The following is a 20,745-nucleotide window of genomic DNA, read 5'->3' as shown; positions in this document are numbered from 1 at the left end:
GCCTGCCCATTTACAATAGCCACCAAAAAAATAAAATACTTAGGAATTGAGTTAACCAAGGAGGTGAAAAATCTCTATAATGAGAACTACAAACCACTGCTGAGAGAAATTAGAGAGGATACAAGAAGAAGGAAAGATATCCCATGCTCTTGGATTGGAAGAATCAACATAGTGAAAATGTCCATACTACCCAAAGTGATATACAAATTCAATGCAATCCCCATCAAAATTCCAAAGACATTTTTCTCAGAAATGGAAAAAACTATCCAGACATTTATATGGAACAATAAAAGACCACGCATAGCCAAAGCAATGCTGAGCAAAAAAAATAAAGCTGGAGGCATAACACTACCTGACTTTAAGCTATACTACAAAGCTATAATAACCAAAACAGTATGGTACTGGCATAAAAACAGACACACTGACCAATGGAATAGAATAGAGAATCCAGAAATCAACCCACACACTTACTGCCAGCTGAACTTTGACAAAGGCACCAAGCCTATTCAGTGGCGAAGGGACTGCCTCTTCAGCAAATGGTGCTGGGATAACTGGATATCCATATGCAGGAGAATGAAACTAGATCCATACCTCTCGCCGTATACTAAAATCAACTCAAAATGGATTAAGGATTTAAATATACACCCTGAAACAATAAAACTTCTTAAAGAAAACATAGGAGAAACACTTCAGGAAATAGGACTGGGCACAGACTTCATGAATATGACTCCAAAAGCACGGGCAACCAAAGGAAAAATAAACAAATGGGATTATATCAAACTAAAAAGCTTCTGCACAGCAAAAGAAACAATTAAAAGAGTTAAAAGACAACCAACAGAGTGGGAGAAAATATTTACAAAATATATATCTGACAAAGGATTAATATCCAGAATATATAAGGAACTCAAACAACTGTACAAGAAGAAAACAAGCAACCCGATTAAAAAATGGGCAAAAGAGCTAAGTAGGCATTTCTCTAAGGAAGATATACAAATGGCCAACAGACATATGAAAAAATGCTCAACATCACTCAGCATCCGGGAAATGCAAATCAAAACCACATTGAGATACCATCTAACCCCAGTTAGGATGGCTAAAATCCAAAAGACTATGAACGATAAATGCTGGCGAGGCTGCGGAGAAAAAGGAACTCTCATACATTGTTGGTGGGACTGCAAAATGGTGCAGCCTCTATGGAAAATGGTATGGAGGTTCCTCAAACAATTGCAGATAGATCTACCATACGACCCAGCTATCCCACTGTTGGGAATATACCCAGAGGAATGGAAATCATCAAGTCGAAGGTATACCTGTTTCCCAATGTTTATCGCAGCCCTCTTTACAATAGCCAAGAGTTGGAACCAGCCCAAATGCCCATCATCAGATGAGTGGATACGGAAAATGTGGTACATCTACACAATGGAATACTACTCAGCTATAAAAACGAATGAAATACTGCCATTTGCAACAACATGGATGGACCTTGAGAGAATTATATTAAGTGAAACAAGTCAGGCACAGAAAGAGAAATACCACATGTTCTCACTTATTGGTGGGAGCTAAAAATTAATATATAAATTCCACACACACACACACACACACACACACACACACACACACACACACACACACACACACTAACTGGGGGGGGGGGAAGAAGATATAACAACCACAATTATTTGAAGTTGATACGACAAGCAAACAGAAAGGACATTGTTGGGGGGGAGGGAGAAGGGAGGGAGGTTTTGGTGATGGGGAGCAATAATCAGCCACAATGTATATCGACAAAATAAAATTTAAAAAAATAATAAAATAAAATAAAATAATAATATAAGAAAAAAAAAAACTCTCATGAAAATATTGCATAGGTTTCCTCTCTCTCTCCCCTGTCACCCCTCCATGGGGATTAATGTGTGAAATGGTCCCAAATTGCTCCCTAGACCCCAGTCTCTATTATGTAGGGACTATGAAGCCAGGTATGTAGAGCCTCATCACTATGCCATTTCCTAAATGAAGTCAAATGGCCTGGGATTAAGTCCCCTGCTGATTACATCTCAGGCTCACTTTTACACCTTAATAACATCTCAAATCCTTCCTTTCTTCTCACAGCCTTCTGGGAAGCACTGGGTGGGGTTAGGGGAGATCACTGGGGAAGCCGGAAGGTTTGGGATTATCTTGCAATTCCGTGGTGGTTTTTTTCTTCTTTTAGAGTCTCAGGTTAATTACTCATTCTGTTCTTTTCTACATTTCAGTCTCCTCACTATGTAAAATGGGGATACTAGTAGGACTTATCTCATAGGGCTATTAAGTGAGGAAATGCATGAGAGAAATGCCCAGGACATGACTACTGGCTCGTAAATGACAGTCATCATGCCAGGTTCCTATCTCCTCTCTTTTCTACCTTTCTGCTGCTCTTCCCACACACACACCTTCATTTTCACGTTAGTGCAGTGGTGTAACAAGAGACCATTTCCACCAGCTCCTCACTGACTCCTGTTCCTGATAAGCACATAGACACTTTTTGGTTTTATGATTTTTTAAATCTGCTAATCACACTAGGGAAATGGCAAATGACTGACACAATTACAAACTTGGGGAAGTTACAAAAGCTTTTAAAATCTCATAGTAGTAATTCTCTCCTAACTATTAGAATAACTCTGAGATTCTGTGAGTTTTCCACTGATTCCTTGTTAGATGGCCCTGTAGAACGCTCAATCGTCAGTTTTATTCCTGTGGATGTTAATCTTTAATCTTCTGCTCCTCTCACCTGTCCTGTCCTTCTCACATTGCTCAGTCTATGGAGTCTCCACTCTATAATTGAGGCTTGAAAATCAACTTATGGCTGAAAAATAGCTATGGACTAATTTGCCATCCAAGGGCTTTCAGGTTCACGTTATTTATTTTATTAGGCAACTCCATGTACATATCTTCTAGTTCAATGCCCTCCTCCAACTTAAAAAATTTTGGTCTGAAGATATCATCCAAAGAAGCCCTACCCAGAGTGGAAAATCCACACCTGCACTGTCTGGATGCAAAGACATGGAGCTCAGAGATGTAGAGTGACTTGCCCAAGATTACACAGCTTGACAAAAGGAGAACTGGGACTCACACTCAGGTTTCAGGGATTTTAAACTTGTGTCCATGGACTCCTGAGGGGTCTGAGGGGAAGTGTTGTCTGTGGAATACTGGGAAACTGAGAAGATGGGAAACTGAGAAGATGGGAAACTGAGGGTCAGAGAAGGCCATTGAGTTGAGAGAGGGCTTGCAGTGAATTAGGAAGAGAGCTAAGACGAGAGACCAGTTCTCCTGACCCCACGCATTATTTGGCCTTTGTTCCAGGACTGGCAGCCATTATCTCTCAATAGAGCTTCCTTAAGGATAGAGTTCCATATTTACTCCTAAAGTATTAGGATTCACTTTTTCTTAGCCCCCAAATGGATCTTTATATCCATCACCAGCATGAAGTAAAAACTGTAGGATAAAGTAGAATTTAATGTACCCAACTACTCATGAGGACTTCACTGTCAATCCAGTAAAATGAGAGAAAATGAACATTGCTCTAATTAATATTATTTTTCTTTGCTTGCAATTCTTATGGTAACTGTTTCTTGGTCCCAGGGGCAGGATAATTATAGAGTTCGGTAGAAATGCTTTTGCATTTTTTTTTTATTATTACTGTATCTTTATATTTTGCAAAGCCAGCCCACGTTTCATGGCCCAAAGCAAACTGGCCTTTCCATGGAGTCAAAAGATTCTCAGAGGGAAATGTGGTTGGAGATGGAATTTTATATCTTTATTTTTTAACTCTGGTATTTGGTTTAGGCACATGGAAATGAGTGATAAATCTGATGCTCTGCAAATGGCATAGAACATATAAAAATGAGTTAAGTCAAGGCCTCTGTCCTTACAGGGGTCACACTTTAGTGGGATAGACAGGCTTGTGACTAATAAACCATCATCCAGTGTACTCTGTTTTGGGAAAGAGGTATAAAGCAGTACACTGGGGGCCTGTTTGAGTGTGAGTGGGCTAACAGTATAATGACCACCAAACTGACAAGGTATCCTGAGACCATGAACAAAGCAGGCAACTCCACATGGGTTACAAGGAGTTGTTTATTATTATTATTATTACTACTACTACTACTACTACTATTACTATTAATGGGTGAATTACTTAAAGAGATCAGGCTGAATATCAACTGCTTCACAGTTGCTTTCTCCACAACCCTCGTGGGGCAGGATTTGAAGATTACAAAAGACTCAAAAGTGGAGCTATGCCAAAGAGAGAAAGGTCGTGGAAGTGGAGGATTCCCAGGCACCTCACAGCTTCTTGTTGCTTATCCTTGGGGTTGCTCTTGTTATGCTCCTTATCTTACATAAGCATAGCATTCTTTTCCTTTCCCTTCCTTAGTTGCTAAGCAACCTGTACTGGGTAAAGATCATAACTATTGAATCCAGAGCTCTGAAGGCCACCAGGATGGAGTGAGTTCTGACCAGTATTCCTATAGGGTCAAAGAAGAGAGAGATGAATTCTATCTTGGAAAGGAGGGCCAGAGTCAGAGATGATTCAGTCAGTGACCTCTGAATTTGTTCTTCAATGATGAGAAAATTTTATTGAGGAGGAAGGTATAGACAGGCAGGGAGAATAGCATGAGCAAAGACAGTGAAACTTGATAAGAGCATGTTATTTTTTGAGATTGTGTGCTAGTCTGATTAATCTAATAGAGACAGGAAGCTGGGAATGGTCTAGGTTCTTAAGTGACTTGAATAATGGGCTAAAGAATTTAGATTTCATTCCAGAGTCATGAAGAACCATTCATGTTTTCTGAGTAAGAAATGACATTTTTAGTTCTGTTTTAAGAAAAATTGCTCTGGCAAGAGTGTGGAAGCAGAATATAGAGGGGAGCAAGTCTAGAGGTGGCAGGAGGGTGGGGAGCTGCCCAGGAGCCTCCAGCAACACTTTAGGTAAAAGATGAGTGTCTGTTCTAGAATGATGGCAGCAGTAATAATAGAGAGGGGACACAGTCAAAGCCATTTAGGAGTTAGAATTCAGAGCCCGTGGTAGCCAAAGTACTAATGAAGGATGACTGGTTCTCCACACTTGGGAGATTAGGTCAATGCGGTGGGTTAACCTGGTACAGGAACCCCAAGAGGAACAGTGAAATTTGTTTGGGAGATCTTGAGTTTGAAATGCCTCTGAGAAATGTCTAACAGGCAGTTGGAAGTGTGGGTCTGCAGTGACTCATGGATGCCCAGGTGGGTGTCATTGATAACTGGCACTCATCTCTGGTCAAAATAATTACTATGATGATTCACACTGTAAGTGCTGAATAAGGACTTGCCAATATACCAATGCTTTCTTTCATGTGTAGTATCTCAAAAGGGGTAGTTAAGAGTAAAGATATAATTTTGGAAGTCCTTGCTCATAAATGACACTTACTGAGCACTTATTGTATGCCAGGGCTGGGCTCAATACTTTCAGTGCATTGTCTCATTGTGAGGCATTGTTGGAACTGTAAGGAAGATTCTATTGTTATAACTAAAAGAAACTGAGGTTTGGAGAGGTTAGGAAATTTGCCAGAGGTAGGATAAGACTCTTGAAGTTAGAGACCATCCAGTCAGGGAATACAAGTTCTAGCCATGGGCTGGAGTCACAGGGTTCTTAGTAAAAATATAGATCATCCTACTAAACCCAAGACTTGAAAATTTAGAACCTCCAGGGATGGGCCCAAGAAATCGTATGTTTAACAAACTTCCTCAAGAGATTCTTTCAAAGCCAGTCCAACCCTGGTCCTAAGAAGGCAGTTACGAACTGCTGGTATGGTACACTATCCTTATTTTACAAAGGAGGAAACAGAGGCACAGAGGCATTAGAAAAGTCCAAAGAGGAGTGAGCACTAAGACCTAGGTAGAACTCTTCTGGCTCCAGATCAGAGCTCTTTTCCCTATGCTGCACTCTTTTATTAAAGTAAAGATAAAATTGAGCTTTGTTAGAACTTGACACTTTTCTGAGTCCTTAGTTGATCGAAGGCATGAAAAAGTTGTTGGAGGAACTGCCATTCTCAGTACGAGTTGAGAAGGAACAGAGAAAGGCAGGGGAATGAAGCAACACTTGTTTTTACTCACAAATGCTGTTGTTCTAAAGAAAGAAATGGGATGCAGTTGATTTCAAAGTCAACATCTTCGTGAGGCATTAGCAGATGTGTTTCATCTCTCACGCTCAGTACTGTTCACAGCCTGGAATCGGTTAGTAGGCTGACAGTCTGGGGGATAAAGGAAAAGGACCAAAAATGAATTCTTATGATTCTTCTCACGATAGCATTATATTCTGTCAACCGTGCAAATGACATTTTTTTTTTTATTAGTAAAGGTAGAATTGAATCCATGTAATTCTAGCATCTAACAGCTCACATTCAAAAAGGTCAACCAGATAAGATGAAAGAGAGTTGGCAAGCTTTAGACAAGCTGAGTCCACAGTAAGGCAAACAAGGTGTGAACTGTTGAAATCGAACACAGAGCCAGACTTGAGACAGGGCCTCCTCCATGGTTAAGAAACTGAGCCAGGTGCCCACTCCGCAGGCCAAAACATCCCTTTGATCCTGAGCTAGGAAGAAGCTCCCAGGCATTGGAGAAGTCTCTGATTTCATAGGGGGAGGATAAATGGGTAAAATTCAGCAAGTTCTGTGATGTGGTCTCTTTTCTCCCCACTGTAAACAGGGCGACAAATAAAGGTAAAACTGTCTTTCGGCAAGAGCCTACCACCTGCACTTAGGGCCTGCTGAACCCTGTGCTGCTCAGCAGCATGGTAGAGGGAAAAGGAGTGGAATTTGGAATCACATGTCATTGTCCTCCCTTTTACCTGCAATCATTATTAGCTATGCAGCCCTGGGTGAGATACAGGACCTCTCAGAGCTTTCGTTTCCTCCTCTTTCAACAGTTTTGCCCAAGTTTACTTAGCTCACAGAATGATTTTGAACTTGAATGAGATAACGTATGTGGAAGTGCTTTGTGCACTTTCAGGTGCTTACATTGTGTTCATAATAATCATCATCAATAATAATAGTTATTAGGATGTCTTTTCCAGAAACTTCAGTGGAGGACCGATGTTCCATTCTCAATGGATCTCCTCCGCTTGTATTTGCTCTCCAGCACTGATCTTTTCAGAGCAAGTGTATGTGAGCTCTTGCTACATTTTCTAAAGTCCACAGAGCCCAGAGGATAAGAGCTTGGGCTCTGCAGGTTAATAATCCTGGCTCTGAGATTTGCTCTGTCCCTTCTTATCTGTGTGATTTGAGTAAGTGACCTGACCTTTCCAGGCTGCGGGCTCCCCACTGTGAGGTTAGGAGAATGGTAGTGCCTCCTGCAAAGTGTCTTCTAAGGGTTAAGTGAGATAAATGGCTATCTTATACTAAGCAGTTACTACATGCCAAGCAGAAACATGGAAAGTACTTCATACTGTGCTTGGCATGGAGTAAGCGCTCAGTATACAGTAGTCATTTATTGTTGTTATCAATAATGCTGAGGGATCTTGGTAAAATGTGAACCTTTCCATCTCCCTCAGTCAAAATTTATTGATCAGCTGGTGTGGGCAGAGCAGAGTGCTAAACGTTGCCTTCAGAGAGCAGTCCAGTGGGGAAGGATTAGGAATAAGATCTTATCTGCGCTTCACCCAGACCCTCAGATATTGGCACATGAGAGCACAAGCCTGAGGTGGTGACTCTGGGCTGTCACAGAGATGATGAAATTTTGTTGCTGGGGTGTCTCAGGAGCAGTGGAAGGTTGAGGCAAAGTTCATTCCTGGGAGACTTCTTGAACAATGGTGTTCTAGAGTCTCTGGTTTCCTTCTGTCTACCTCATCTGCGTGAAATGACAGCATCTCTATTCCTTCCTCTTTATGAACCACATTGGTGCCAACACAACTTGCTCTCTGTTCCCTTTCAAAGTTATAAAAATGGACCCCACCCAATTTTGCTCCAGGACCTAAGGAACTCCTAGCTCACATGTGTAATGCTCTGTAAGTGTGCTCTTTTTGAAAATTCCATGTATTAAAAACTTGTAGAGGCTTGCAGAATTTAAAGGAAGTATGTGAATTCAATTAATGTGTGTTTCCACTTTCAAAAGAAGTTTTGAAATTCCAGATCTGTGTTAGTGCTTCCAGGCAAATTAAGAAAATATGGATTCTGAGTAGAGGTCAGCAAATACAGGTTCTCGTCATTTCCTTTTCACTCATCACTGTGAAAACTTAAGCAAACAAAACTTTCACTCTAGATTTCAATTTCTCTTTTGGCCAAAAACAACAAGAAAAGGGTGTTGGAGGAGGTAATTTTGAATTCTTTCCAACTCTATGAGTAAAATATTCAGATTGTGATTTTTGGATCCTTTTGCTAGCTTTTGGATTTTTAAAGACCATAACACCAGTGACCAAGAGGGGGCAGCATAAGCTTGAGGCTACCCATGAAAGAAAAGAAACTACAGAGGCTTGCAGTTGTCACTTTTAAAATTCTAGATTTGGGGCTGGCTGGTTAGCTCACTTGGGAGAACGTGGTGCTGGTGACACCAAGGTGTCAGATCCCCATACCAGAGAGCCACCAAAAAATAAATAAAATTCTAGGGTTGGTTTAAGATTGTATCATAGACTTGACTTATTTCAGAACTAATTTTTTTTTTTTAAAGTAGAGACAGGTGAGTCCCAGTGTCTATGAATTCAGTGATGAGTCAACATAAGAAATATCTGTTTTAAAATGCACCCACTGAGAAGATAGAGTGCTTTTATATCTAGCTGAATTCTGTCCGGAAGTGTACTTGTTAGAGAATTTGTGTTTTCAAATAGGATTTTTCTTTTCTGAGAGAGTGGTGACTTTTCTTGAGTCATTTGGAGTTAGGTTCAAATTTCCTTTTATTGTCTGTGTCATCTTGAGCAATCAATTTAACTTATTTCAGCCTCAGTTGACACATCTGTAAAATGGATTTTATAAGCATTAAATGTGATAATTTACGTGAAGTGCTTGTCAGTGTGCCAGGCACATAGTAAGTGCTCAATACATTGATTCTGAGAGGGAGTCTCTAGTAATTCTAAAGCAAATTTCTACTAACAGGATGGGAACATGAATGATATTAAAAATGGATTCTTAAAAGATCTTCTAGTCTAACATTTCAGGGCCATTTCAGAACTGCACGTAGCACATAGTTTTAGTTGGATGAGAGAGCAGGTTCTGATCTACCACCTTAGGCATAACCACGTTGAAGGGGAAGTCTGTCATCACTCTAAGGTCTGAAGGTCTGGAGGCTCTTGAGACTGAAATTGTGCTCAGATATAATACATTTAATGTCTCGACACCATGGAGCTTATTTGTGCAACAGGGGTCAGCAAACTTTTTCTGTAAAGGGTCAGAAAGTACCTAGTTTAAGCCTTGCAGGCCATCATGTCTCATCTCTGTTGCAATTACTCAACTCTGCCATTGTGGGGCAGAAGCAGCCATAGACAATATATAAACAAAAGGGTGCCACTGTGCGTCAGTAAAAGTTTATTGATGAACACTGAAATTTGAATTTTATATAGTTTTCTTGTGTCATGAGTTATTATTCTTTTTTGATTTCTCCCCAAACATTTAATAATGTAAAAACTATTCTTAGCTCTCAGGCTGTACAAAAACAGATGGTGGACTGGATTTGGCCCTCAGGCTGCAGTTTGCGCACCCTTGATCTATACCATCCAGACATAAGACAGGGTTTTTAGAAAGGCCAGATGTAAAACTATTTCCACAGGGCTCTTCCAGAACATGCACTGAACATTGTCTCCTACCCTACTCGATTTTAATTCTTTTGAAGGTAAAGTGATGTTTTTATGCTATAGTTTTAACTTTTAAATTTTATTTTTCGGGTTACAGAATAAATACATGCTCTTGTAAAAGAAAAAGTTAAAACATAAAGTGAAATTCCTTGTATTCCCAGCACTGCTCCCACTCAAGAACAGGATTAAGAGATAATTACCCTAGCCTGTAGTTTGGGCTATATTCTCTTAGATCTTTTTTTATTTTCCTAATAACATAGTAACATATATCATTACTTTTTACGAGAGATTTTTTTTCTCCCAAATTATTCTATGTCCTTTTAAAATCACTTTAAAATTTATTCAACAATTTTGTTCAACAAATCTTTACTGCAAAGTGACTATACACCATGCATATATTCAATTGAACAGTATGAAATGGCTGATATTTAAGCCAATTTTTAAAAAGCTTTTTTTAAAATTGTATTTTATCAATATACGGTGTAGTTGATTTTCGTGTCCTTTTACCAATTCTTCCTTTTCCCCCCTCCCTCTCTCCCTCCCATTATCAACATCTTATCTGTTCACTTGTCTTAACAAGTTCAAGGAATTGTGATTGTTGTGTCTTCTTCCCCCGCAACCTCATTTATTTGTATATTTATTTAGTTATTTTTATTAGCTCCCACAAATAAGTAAGAATGTGCAGTATTTCTCTTTCTGTGCCTGACTTGCTTCACTTAATATAATTTTCTCTAAGTCCATCCTTGTTGCCATGAATGGCAGTATTTCATTCTTTTTTACAGCAGAGAAGTATTCCATTGTGTGTGTGTTTATATATGTATATACACCACATTTTCCTTATCCACTAATCTAATGATGGACATTTAGGTTGGTTCTAACTCTTGGCTATTGCAAATAGTGCTGTAATAAATACGGGAGTACAGGTATTCCATCAACATGATGATTTCCATTCCTCTGGGTACATACCCAGCCGTGGGATAACTGGATCATATGGTAGATCTATCTGTAATTGTTTGAGGAACTTCCACTCCACTTTCCATAAAGACTGTATGTACCATTTTACAGTCCTATCAACAGTGTAGGAGGGTTCCTTTTTCTCTGCATCCTCGCCAGCATTTATCAGTCTTGGTCTTTTGGATTGAGCCCTCTTAACTGGAGTGAGATGGTATCTCAAAGTGGTTTTAATATGCATTTCCCAAATGTAAAAGCTTCTTATCTGGAATAATTTTAGACTCACAGGAACTTGCAAAAATAGTCAGAGAGGTCTCATATATTCCTCCAGAGTCCTTCAGTAGTAACATCTTATATAACTATAGTACATTGTCAAGACCAGGAAACTGATGTTGGCACAATACAATTAACACATACATAAACCCTACTCGGATTTTGTCAGTTTTTATATGTATTCATTATTAAACATTTTTTTACCTGTAAGAACAACAAATATATATGTTGTATAACTTATATATGTAATATATATCTGATGTGTATATGTATCTTTCCATGCCAGTACATTTAGATCTCGGGGTATTCTTTCCTAATAGCACCCCAACCCTTTTTTGGCTGTGGGGCACTGGGTTTCTAACAGCTATCTTGGAAGTTTCACTTTAGAAGGTCACTGTGGCATTGCTTCAGAGAAATGACACACACTTTAAAAGTTTGCTTTTGACTCAGGCATCCTGGAGAATTTCTAGTAATTAACACACAATACAAAGAATATTCTACAGTTAAAAATTTCACATTTGAGAAAATTTAGAAATTATACAGAAGTACCAATAAAAAAATTTTTAATTGCCTACAGTATTTCCTTCCAAGGTGAGATGTATATAGTCTTAGTATTTCTTTTTTAGTTTTCTTTGAGGAACAAGAGGTATGCATGTTTTTCTGTATATATTTTTAAAAATTTACATACTCATTTCCTATGCTAAGTATAGTTTTATATCCTTATAAAAAATTACTATGTAATGGTAAGTTTCTCAGGTCATTCAAATTCTTTGTAAAAAGGCATCCAGAATTATAAAGGTTAAAAAGGACATAGAAGATTATTTGGTGAAATATCAGCATTTTCAGACAAAGAAACTGGCTCAGAGAGGGCAAGTGTCTTGCCCAAATTCACACAGCAAGGAAAGCTGGATAAATACTTATTGATGGTGCTCTAAGATCTGGGGTTGACTGTTACTGGAATTCCATTTTGCCAGAGTACCCATGCCTACCAAGAACTCAAGAGACCAAAATATAAGTCAGAAAGCCAGTTTACTAATTTACAGTGAGAATTCTAGCTATCAAGGAATCCACATGTTAGTATTTCTCATGGAAATACATTCTCATCCTGTGGGAAGATCTGATTTTAATCAGAAGTTTTGGTGACTACATGGACCTGGGGAAAATGGCATAAGTGTTAAGATTCTTTTGTTGTTATTACATTTTAATTAATTTAAAATAGATAATACACATTACATGGTAAAGGTACAAAGGATACAAAAATTTTTTAAATGAGATGTCAGTCTTCCTTTTATCTCTTGTGCCCAGACTCAGAGCCACTGTTCTCTTGGAAGATCTTAGTGTCTCTGTGTTAGTTTCTTGTTGCTGCTATAACAAATTGTGACAAACTTGGCGGCTTATAACAACACAGATTATTATCTTACAGTTCTGGAGATCAGAAGTCCTGAAATCAACGTGTTGGCAGGGCTACATTTCTACTGGATGCTTTAGGGGAGAATCTGTTTCCTTACCTTTTCCAGCTTCTAGAAGCATTCCTTGGCTTGTGGTCCCTTCCTCCATCTTCGAAGCCAGTAGCATAGCATCATTAAATCTCTCTCCTTTCTCTTTCTCTTTCTCTCTCTGACTTCTTCCTTTATCACAACTCCTCTCTGATTTTGATCTTCTTGCCTCCCTCTTGTAATTACCTTGACAAAGACATTTGTGATTACCTTGAGCTCACTAGATAATCCAGGATAATCTTCCCATCTCAAGATCTTTAACATAATTACATCGTAAAGTTTCTTTTGCCGTGTAAGGTAACAAATTCACAGTTTCCAAAGATGAGGACTTGGACACCTGCCTTTGTCTGAATATACTTGTGTCAGAACTCAGGGCCTTGAGAATCTAAGGGCTGGGGGAACAGAGACCACACGGCAACCAGTACTCTTGAGTTGTCTGACCTCGGTCCTGTAACTACTTTTCACAAGGAAGAAAAATTGCCTTCAACTTGTTTCGTGTGGCTCGTCTGTGCACAACACAGTCGTCCATGGAGTGCTTCCTATTGGAGCTTTTGGCATTTTCTGAAGAAGAATGGGAAAAGGTGCTGTTTGGTATCATGCAGCAGTGTTTGTATTTGCAAAATGTCCTTCCCTTTAGATGATTCCAATTTAAAATACAGATTAGCTCTGACAAAACTAACCCAGGCTGGCTTTTCCCTTTGATGGTTTCAGTTTCAGGCTTATCCATCGCAAATGATTGTAATTCAACAGGATTTTGACAGAACAGGGGTAGGAATTTTGAATTCTTACCTGCAATTTCCAGCTCTAGGGGACAATAGCAGAGAGAAAAACAACAACAATGACTTGGTTGTAGAATATGAAAACATGTTGCATTTTCCCCCTTGGATGTTATGCTCCTAGGCATTCAACAAATCACTTGATGAACAAATAAGCTCTCTGGTGCCAAATTAAGAGCCTTACAAAAACTGTCACTTTTCTTGTTTTGCCCGAAGTATAATAAAGCTGGGGGAGTGGGGGGAGGGTTTAATGATCAATTTTAGTAATTGTCAGTCTAGATATTTACTATATCCAGTCCCTCTCTCTCTGTGGTTTTTATGTTCTGTTCTGTCTTAAGATTTTGTTGTACATATGATCTTACATCCTTCCTGGATGTTTTGCCCTGCCCCGACTTCTGACATTGCTCCTAATTTCTGATCTCTCTGACCGTTTATTCTGTTTTTCCTCCTCCACCTCATCTGCCCACCTTTTAATGCTGATGTTTCCCAGGATTCCTGCTCTTCTCTCTGGACATGCAGCCCTTGGATTTCTTATACACTCTGAGGATTTTCACTGCTCTCTGGATGCTGCTGACTCTCAAGTCAGTATCTCCAACCGTACCTTTTCCTGAGTTTGATTCAGATTCAAATGCTTGTCAGGCGAACAGTGTTTGCATGTGTCCCACAGTCACCTAATGTGCGGCGGCTCCAGTGTGAGCTCATCACCTATCTCCCCCAGACTCACACTTCTGCTTTTTCCCGCTCCCAATCTTAGTCAACAGTTCAGGCAATGTTATGGTGTCTCAAGTAGGAGCTTGTGGAGTTATCTAAGACTCTTGTCAGTATCCTGTTGATCTCTCTTCTAAGCATTTCTGAAATCTGTCTCTCTCCCATCATTTCTACAAGCTCTGAATTTCAGATCTGGAATCAGATGATAACTGTCATCTGGGCTGTTCCCTTCTCCTCCTAGCTGCATCACATCCTGTTAAAATGTTTCTGTGGTTTCCCACTGCCTATAGAATCAGATGGAGAATTACCAGCATTAAACAAAAGGCCCTGCATGACTGGTCTGCCCTCTCAGTCTTATCTCCTGCCACTCCCGCCCCTCATTTTACACCTGAACAGCTGCTTGCCATTTGGCGTGGGTGCCATATTGTTTCACATTTCCATAGCTCTGCTGATGAGGTTCTGTCTACTTGAAATGACTTGGCCACCATTCTTTACCTGGCTAATTCTTACACGACTTTAACTCAGGTGTTACTCATTCAACAAACATTTATTGAGCTCCGAGTATGTGCCAGGCAGTGTTGGGGTCCCAGTATTGACCAGGCAGACAGGAACTCTTCCCTCATGGAGCTTTAGTCTAATAAAACTTTCACTGAATTAGGATGTTGAGCTAAATGCCTCTCCCTCTGCCCGCCCTCCCCAGCAGCCTGTGCATACTTCCTCATTATCCTTGGCCTATTAGGCTGAAATAATCTTTTTGTCTCTCTTCCCTAAAGTACTATAAATTTCTTGAGGGTAGAGCCGGCCCCGTGGCGCACTCGGGAGAGTGCAGTGCTTGGGAGCACAGCGGTGCTCCCACCACGGGTTCGGATCCAATATAGGGATGGCCGGTGCGCTCCTGCGGTGTGGGCGACACCAAGCCAAGGGTTGCAATCCCCTTACTGGTCACAAAAAAAGACAAAAAAAAAAAAAAATTTCTTGAGGGTAGGGGCCATGCTCTCCATCTCAGCATTCTTTGCCCTGGAATAGTGCTTAGCTCTTGGTAGATCCTCACTATGTTTCCCCTGTTTTTTCATTTTTAAAAATGTTTTATTGAAACATACTGATTGTATTTATGGGGTGCAGTTACACATTTTATACTTTATTGAAATATGACAATCTATTCAGGGTAATTAGCATATTCATCATTGCAAAACTTAATCATTTCTTTGTGATGTGAACATTTCATCTCCTTTATTCTAGTCGTTTGAAAACATGCAGTAAGTCATTGTTAATTATATATTAAACGTCACATTCTCAAGGAAGCTTTGCTTGACGCTCCAGAATAGATCAGTCATGTTCATGATATGCCCTTATGATATCCTATACTATTTCTTCCCAGACTTTTGCACAGTTGTAGCTAATTATTTTTTCAACTATTTACATTATTTAAATTGTGTTTTCTGCACTAAGTCGTAAATTCCATGAGGTCCATGGTACAGCTAGTGCAGTGCATGTCCTATAGTAAGTTCCCAATAAATGTTTGTTAACTGAAAAACTGACAGATTTTCTTCTTGGATAAAAATCCTGAATGGATTTCTAGGGCCCACAGAAAAATTAGACCTGACTGTCTGTTGGCCCAATGACTCTCTCTACCAATCTATAAAATGGAGATATTCAGGAGGGATAATGTTGGATAGACAGCAGATAAACTTTATATTAAAGCCATACCAAAACAAATATGCATAAATAAATTCTTTTAATACCAACTTTCCTTTTTTAAAAAATAATTAAAGACATCAGCTAAAATTCTACATGAGCTTCGAAATACCTATTTCAGGATATGGTATTTTATTCTCCTACAGAAAATATAACCGTTTTCTTCTTTTTTTCCTTCCCAGCATCTAAGATGACAATTTCTGTGCAAAATGAAGTTGAATCAGAACAGGTAAAAAATCTGTGAAGTATTTGAAGTATATGTCTTAGATTATAAAAATCCACAGTAGAGGTTTGACAAAGATGAACTAGGGAGAGCAGAATATTGTTAAGTGGCAAAATGCATCATAACTATGACGAAATCACTAAAGAATTTGTAAACTTGTACTCTTGGTAAAAACGACGTTGATCATTACTTCTATAGGTGCAGGTGCTTTGAAAAGAAAAAAAAAACACCAAAAACATGCAAAATCATTATGTGTTCCTTCTGCGTGGCCCAGAATTAATGACATACTGCAGCTTTAACAGCTGCCACCAGTGTTCCTCTTATTTTCTGAGGGTACCCTTCATTCCTACTTATTATTGCAAAAATGATTAAAGTTGCTTTAAGTAAAAAGTTCAGGCACTACAGAGGTCTATAAAGGCAAAGTGGAGGTTCTCCATCCCCTCTTTCTTCTGCACATCTCTCGCCTCACAGGCAGTCTGTTGTCCTACCCTGGGTGCTGTCCCCACTGCCTCTGGGATTCTGTGTGTTGGAGCAGGGGACAGGAAGGGAGGAAACAGAGCATGGCCTGGCATTGGGAGATGGTCCAGCCCTTGCAAAATGCCTCAATGACTGCCTGCAGATCAGCACTTCTCAAACTTTTGATTAAAACTGAGACATTCCAAAAATATCCATTAATTTATTTAAAAAACAATAACAAGCCCAGTACGAGTTAACATAAATACCTTTTATGAAAACTAATTAGGGGGGCCTTGGGCCTTGGCCACACACCCCTGACACCCGCAGCCAGAGCTGCTGCAGGAAGTGCCCTGGGCTCTCTAAAACCAGGGCAGTGAGGGGCGTCGGCCATGTCCCCCTGACATGTGCAACAAGCCCAGTGACCACCACCAAGCCACGGCAAGAAGGGCCTTGGGTTCCCAAACTGGGACGGTGGGGAGCGAGGGCTTTTGCCACAGCCCCCTGACTTCTGCACCCAGCCTGGCAATGACCAAGTCACCACTGGAAGCCCCCTGGTCTCCCCTGCGGGAATGAGGGGGGTGCCACACATCTTAATCCCACCTCTCCTCCTTCCTCCTTCTTCCATCCCATTTCCTTCCCCTTTTCTCTTTCCCCTCCCTCCCAACTGCTCCACAACAACATCCTAGAATGAAAAAAAATTAATAAAATTAGTTTTTTTTAAAGCAAATGTATATTTCCCCAAGCCCCCCCAAAATTAGTGAGAAAAGTGGCATTGTTTTACATTTTTGCAAATCTCATTAATGTTTGGTTTAATACGAGACAGAGGGATTCTCCTATCTGCTTTACATGTTCTGTGTGAGACATCATCACATATCATAACCTCTTGGAAACTCCACTGTACATCTCATGAAAGAACGACAAAGAAAATGGCAAAAATGTCTCATGAAAACCATTTTGATTTCATGGGCTCCCTGACTACACTTTGAGAACCCCTGCTGTAGAGAATTTGAAATTGAGCTCTATCTTCTCTTTAATCCTGTTTCCTTTAGAAGCCTAAGTCAGCCATGAAAAGAACTGCACAAGGCTAAAAGGACTTAGGCAGTGGCCAAGAAAGAGATCTGACAGTGGAAAACACAGCTAACGACACAGTTATTATTATTATTTTTTTATCTTCAGGTCCCTGAGCCCCAGAGCTCCATATGCCTGAGGTCTAAAACTTAGGAAAATTTTGGAATATGGGTAAATATTTTAGGTTCTCAGGGTTTTATTTTTTTTTAAAATCTGATTTGTAAGGCTAGCTTTATTTTCATTTTGGGATACATTGGGCAAAAGGTGACGGAGTGCAGTCAGGCTGCTGGTGATGGGCAGGTGATATCGGGATGGGACATGCTCCTGTGATGATGGCCTTCAGGTGTGGGTGACCCATCCTCTTCCCTGTGTCTCAGCAGCTAAGCATGGCCAACAACTCTGACCTGCTGATAATCATTGCTCCCTCCTTGGGATTTGTGCTGTTTGCCTTTCTCGTGGCTTTTCTCCTGCGAGGTAAGGATATGGCGACTCCAGGAGGAGCTGGGAATGGGTTGTTTCTGCTTCCTTCCCCTTTCTCCCCTCTCCAGAGAGGCTCCGTCTGTCACCATCCCCATCTCAGCCAGGGAGATAACAGGTAAAATCATTCTCCATTAGGTGCCAATGGCCTTGTGTATAATCCTTCTGGAAAAAGAAAAATAGAATAAAAGCACCTTCATTTATTGGACAGTTCCTTATTTAGTGCCAGCGCTGATGCTACACTCTTGATGTGACTAATTCATTTGATCCTCATTACTGCCTTAGGTGGAAAGTACTATTATTATCACTGTCCAAAGTTGCAGAAACCCCGCCCTGCCCCTTACTTTGGCTAGGATTGACCCAGGGAGAAAACTCTCGATGGTCCTGGTTTTCTTACGTGTTTACTTAAAGCAAACTTTCTTAGCTGAGGGGCTATAGATGGACTTCAGGGGAGATGTGAAACCCTGGACATCATATACAAAAGCATTTATATGCTCATGCCTGTAATTGTTAGGGGACAGGGTCCATAGTATTTTATTAAATTCCCAAGCTGGTTCATAAACTTGCAGTTCTTCCCTGTCCCCCTTCCACCCCCTCCCCCAAAGTTTTAAAAGTCTGCAAAAAGGAGCCATAAAATAGAGTTTATGGTTTTCATGCAAAGTTTAGGCACATGGCACTTGGTACTATTGTAAAGTGGAGAGAAATTGTTCTGTGGTCATTAATAAAAGCTGTTTCAGGGCAGTAAGTCAGGAGATGAGACTAATAACCATCTCAGGTGGTTTGAACAACAGAAGTGAAACTTGTATATTTCAATACCTGTCCCAGGTGAATACTGCAAAAAGAAATTTAGAACTTACTGGAAGCCTGCTATTAGCCTGCATACAAACTCATGGTTACTGTTTTGGAAAATTCTGGAGATGTCTCATAAAGAAGTATTTTAAAACCCAAGTGAGTACTTGAATTCTAGGTAGGCGAATGACTCAGAAATGGAACAGCTTAACACCATTGCCCACAACATTGGAACAATTTTGTCATTGATGGGCTCTGACTAGGAGCCTAAAAAAGCAAACATTCTGACCTGGGAAATGGAATGGCTTTCTCTGCCACAGCTAGTCCCTCACTTCTCTCCTTTGTCCCGTCTTTGCTCTCTGTAAGGTAGCACTGGGCTTCCCCCAGCTTTTCACATATTCTACCACAACGACTGTCCTCACACTGTGGCCTTGTCTTTTCAGGGAAAATCATGAAAACCAATTGTTTGCAGAAACACACGAGGTAATTCATCTTGCATGAATGATTGTTGTAACGATTGTACAAGTTGTTACAGATGATTAGATACCACTCAGTGTTTTAATGACTTGAGCTTGTGTTCTTATTAAACACAGTTAGTTGGAGAGATGTGGCATTAGAGATGGAAAGATGTGAGGATATGGCTCACGTTAACCTCTGTCTTAGTTAACATTGTATGTTTGTCCAAAATGCAAATACAAAGGCAGGTCTGCAATAATAGAAGCATGGCATGCAAAAGAAAGGTGACGTGTCACTCTGCGCTTGAAATTCTTTCTTCAATTCCAGGTGATTCACTTTAAAAGAACATTGTTAAATTGGAGTTCACTGAAAGGAGAGTTGGCATTATGCAGAATGAAAATAGTGTGTAGAATATTATTCCTGGGATTTAGTTTCTCTGCCCAGTTAGACAATGTGAGCAGTTTTTTATTTTATTTTTTTTTATGATTTTTTAAAAATAGTGTTTGAAGAATCTCTGGTAAGAGATTTTGAATATCTGTCCTGTTCTATAGCTTTTTGGGAAATGAATGAGAAGATTTGGTGTAAACTGTTGAACTCTTTGCCTCCACTAATTAATTGCATCAATACCACAATATTTTTTAAAAAGTAGGAAAACTGAGGCCCAACAAGGTGGCCTTCCAGGGTCATACTTGGAGATCCTCTTAATAAATAAACATTTAGATTATGATTTTATATTTTGCTAAGAAACGTTAAATCTCCTTACTATAATAGATTGGCAAAAGCCTTTTATTCCCTGTAATCTCAGTTTTCCCACCTGTAAAATCAGAAACTTGAACTGGGTGGACTCTGAGCTCTTTTAACTCTAACAGCCTTTGGGTAGTTACACTGTAATTCAGCAGCATTTTTTCTGGTCTTGGTGTTTCCCACTGACAGCCTCTCTTTTCTCTTAACAGGCTAGAAAATGTTGGAGAAAGTAAAAATGTCCTTAATGATATGCAACACGAAAGGGAAGATGAAGATGGCCTTTTTACGCTCTAACATGCTACTTTTTCTACGACTGAGGACGGGGGCATGACACTTGGAGTGTCAGAATAAGTCTGGCAATATTTTAGTTTTTATATTTAAAAAAAAATATCACCTATTCCATTGGTGTCATTGATCCAGTCTTGTTTTTGGTTTCACAAGCACAAGTTTCTTTAGAGACCACACCTTCTCTGCCTCATGCTTTAATCATCTCTGTAGAATTGTTGCTAAGTGATCTTTCACACTGTCTTTGAACTCTTTTAGTGGAGGAGAACTTGCTACCATACCCAAGTGAGTCCATTCATCTCAGGGCAGTTCTGAGATGAAGAAATATTTAAGACAAAATCTGTCTTCAGAGAGCATCTGCCTGTTGGTCCTAGCTGAACTCGTGCTTCCAAGAACATGTCTAATCTCTCTTCTACCTGGTAGCTCCAGATACTGGAAGGAGAACCACCTGTTTCTCTAAATTGCCCTGCTTCTGGGACATGAGTTCTGGTCCCTTCACTACCCTCATTGCCTTCATTTCGTATGTGTGTTTCTCTTTTATGCCCAGCATTCTGAGTT

At 39.9% G+C, this 20,745-nt stretch overlaps 1 protein-coding gene across 1 annotated transcript in view; it reads left to right on the top strand.

Moving 5' to 3' along the window:
- TIMD4 (T cell immunoglobulin and mucin domain containing 4) overlaps nucleotides 1-20,196 on the top strand; it is a 44,976-nt gene extending 24,780 nt beyond the window's left edge. Inside the window, exons 6-9 of the mRNA XM_063087672.1 lie at nucleotides 15,872-15,918; nucleotides 17,817-17,910; nucleotides 19,146-19,185; nucleotides 20,112-20,196. Of these exons, the coding sequence (XP_062943742.1) occupies nucleotides 15,872-15,918; nucleotides 17,817-17,910; nucleotides 19,146-19,185; nucleotides 20,112-20,196 (266 nt within the window). The remainder of the gene's footprint in view (nucleotides 1-15,871; nucleotides 15,919-17,816; nucleotides 17,911-19,145; nucleotides 19,186-20,111) is intronic.
- Nucleotides 20,197-20,745: the final 549 nt, after the last annotated feature.

The sequence above is a fragment of the Cynocephalus volans genome, chromosome 2, assembly GCF_027409185.1.
Source record: "Cynocephalus volans isolate mCynVol1 chromosome 2, mCynVol1.pri, whole genome shotgun sequence".
Taxonomy (NCBI): Eukaryota; Metazoa; Chordata; class Mammalia; order Dermoptera; family Cynocephalidae; genus Cynocephalus; species Cynocephalus volans.
The sequence above is the reverse complement of the archived record's forward strand: the minus strand, read 5'-3'. Positions and strand labels throughout refer to the sequence as shown.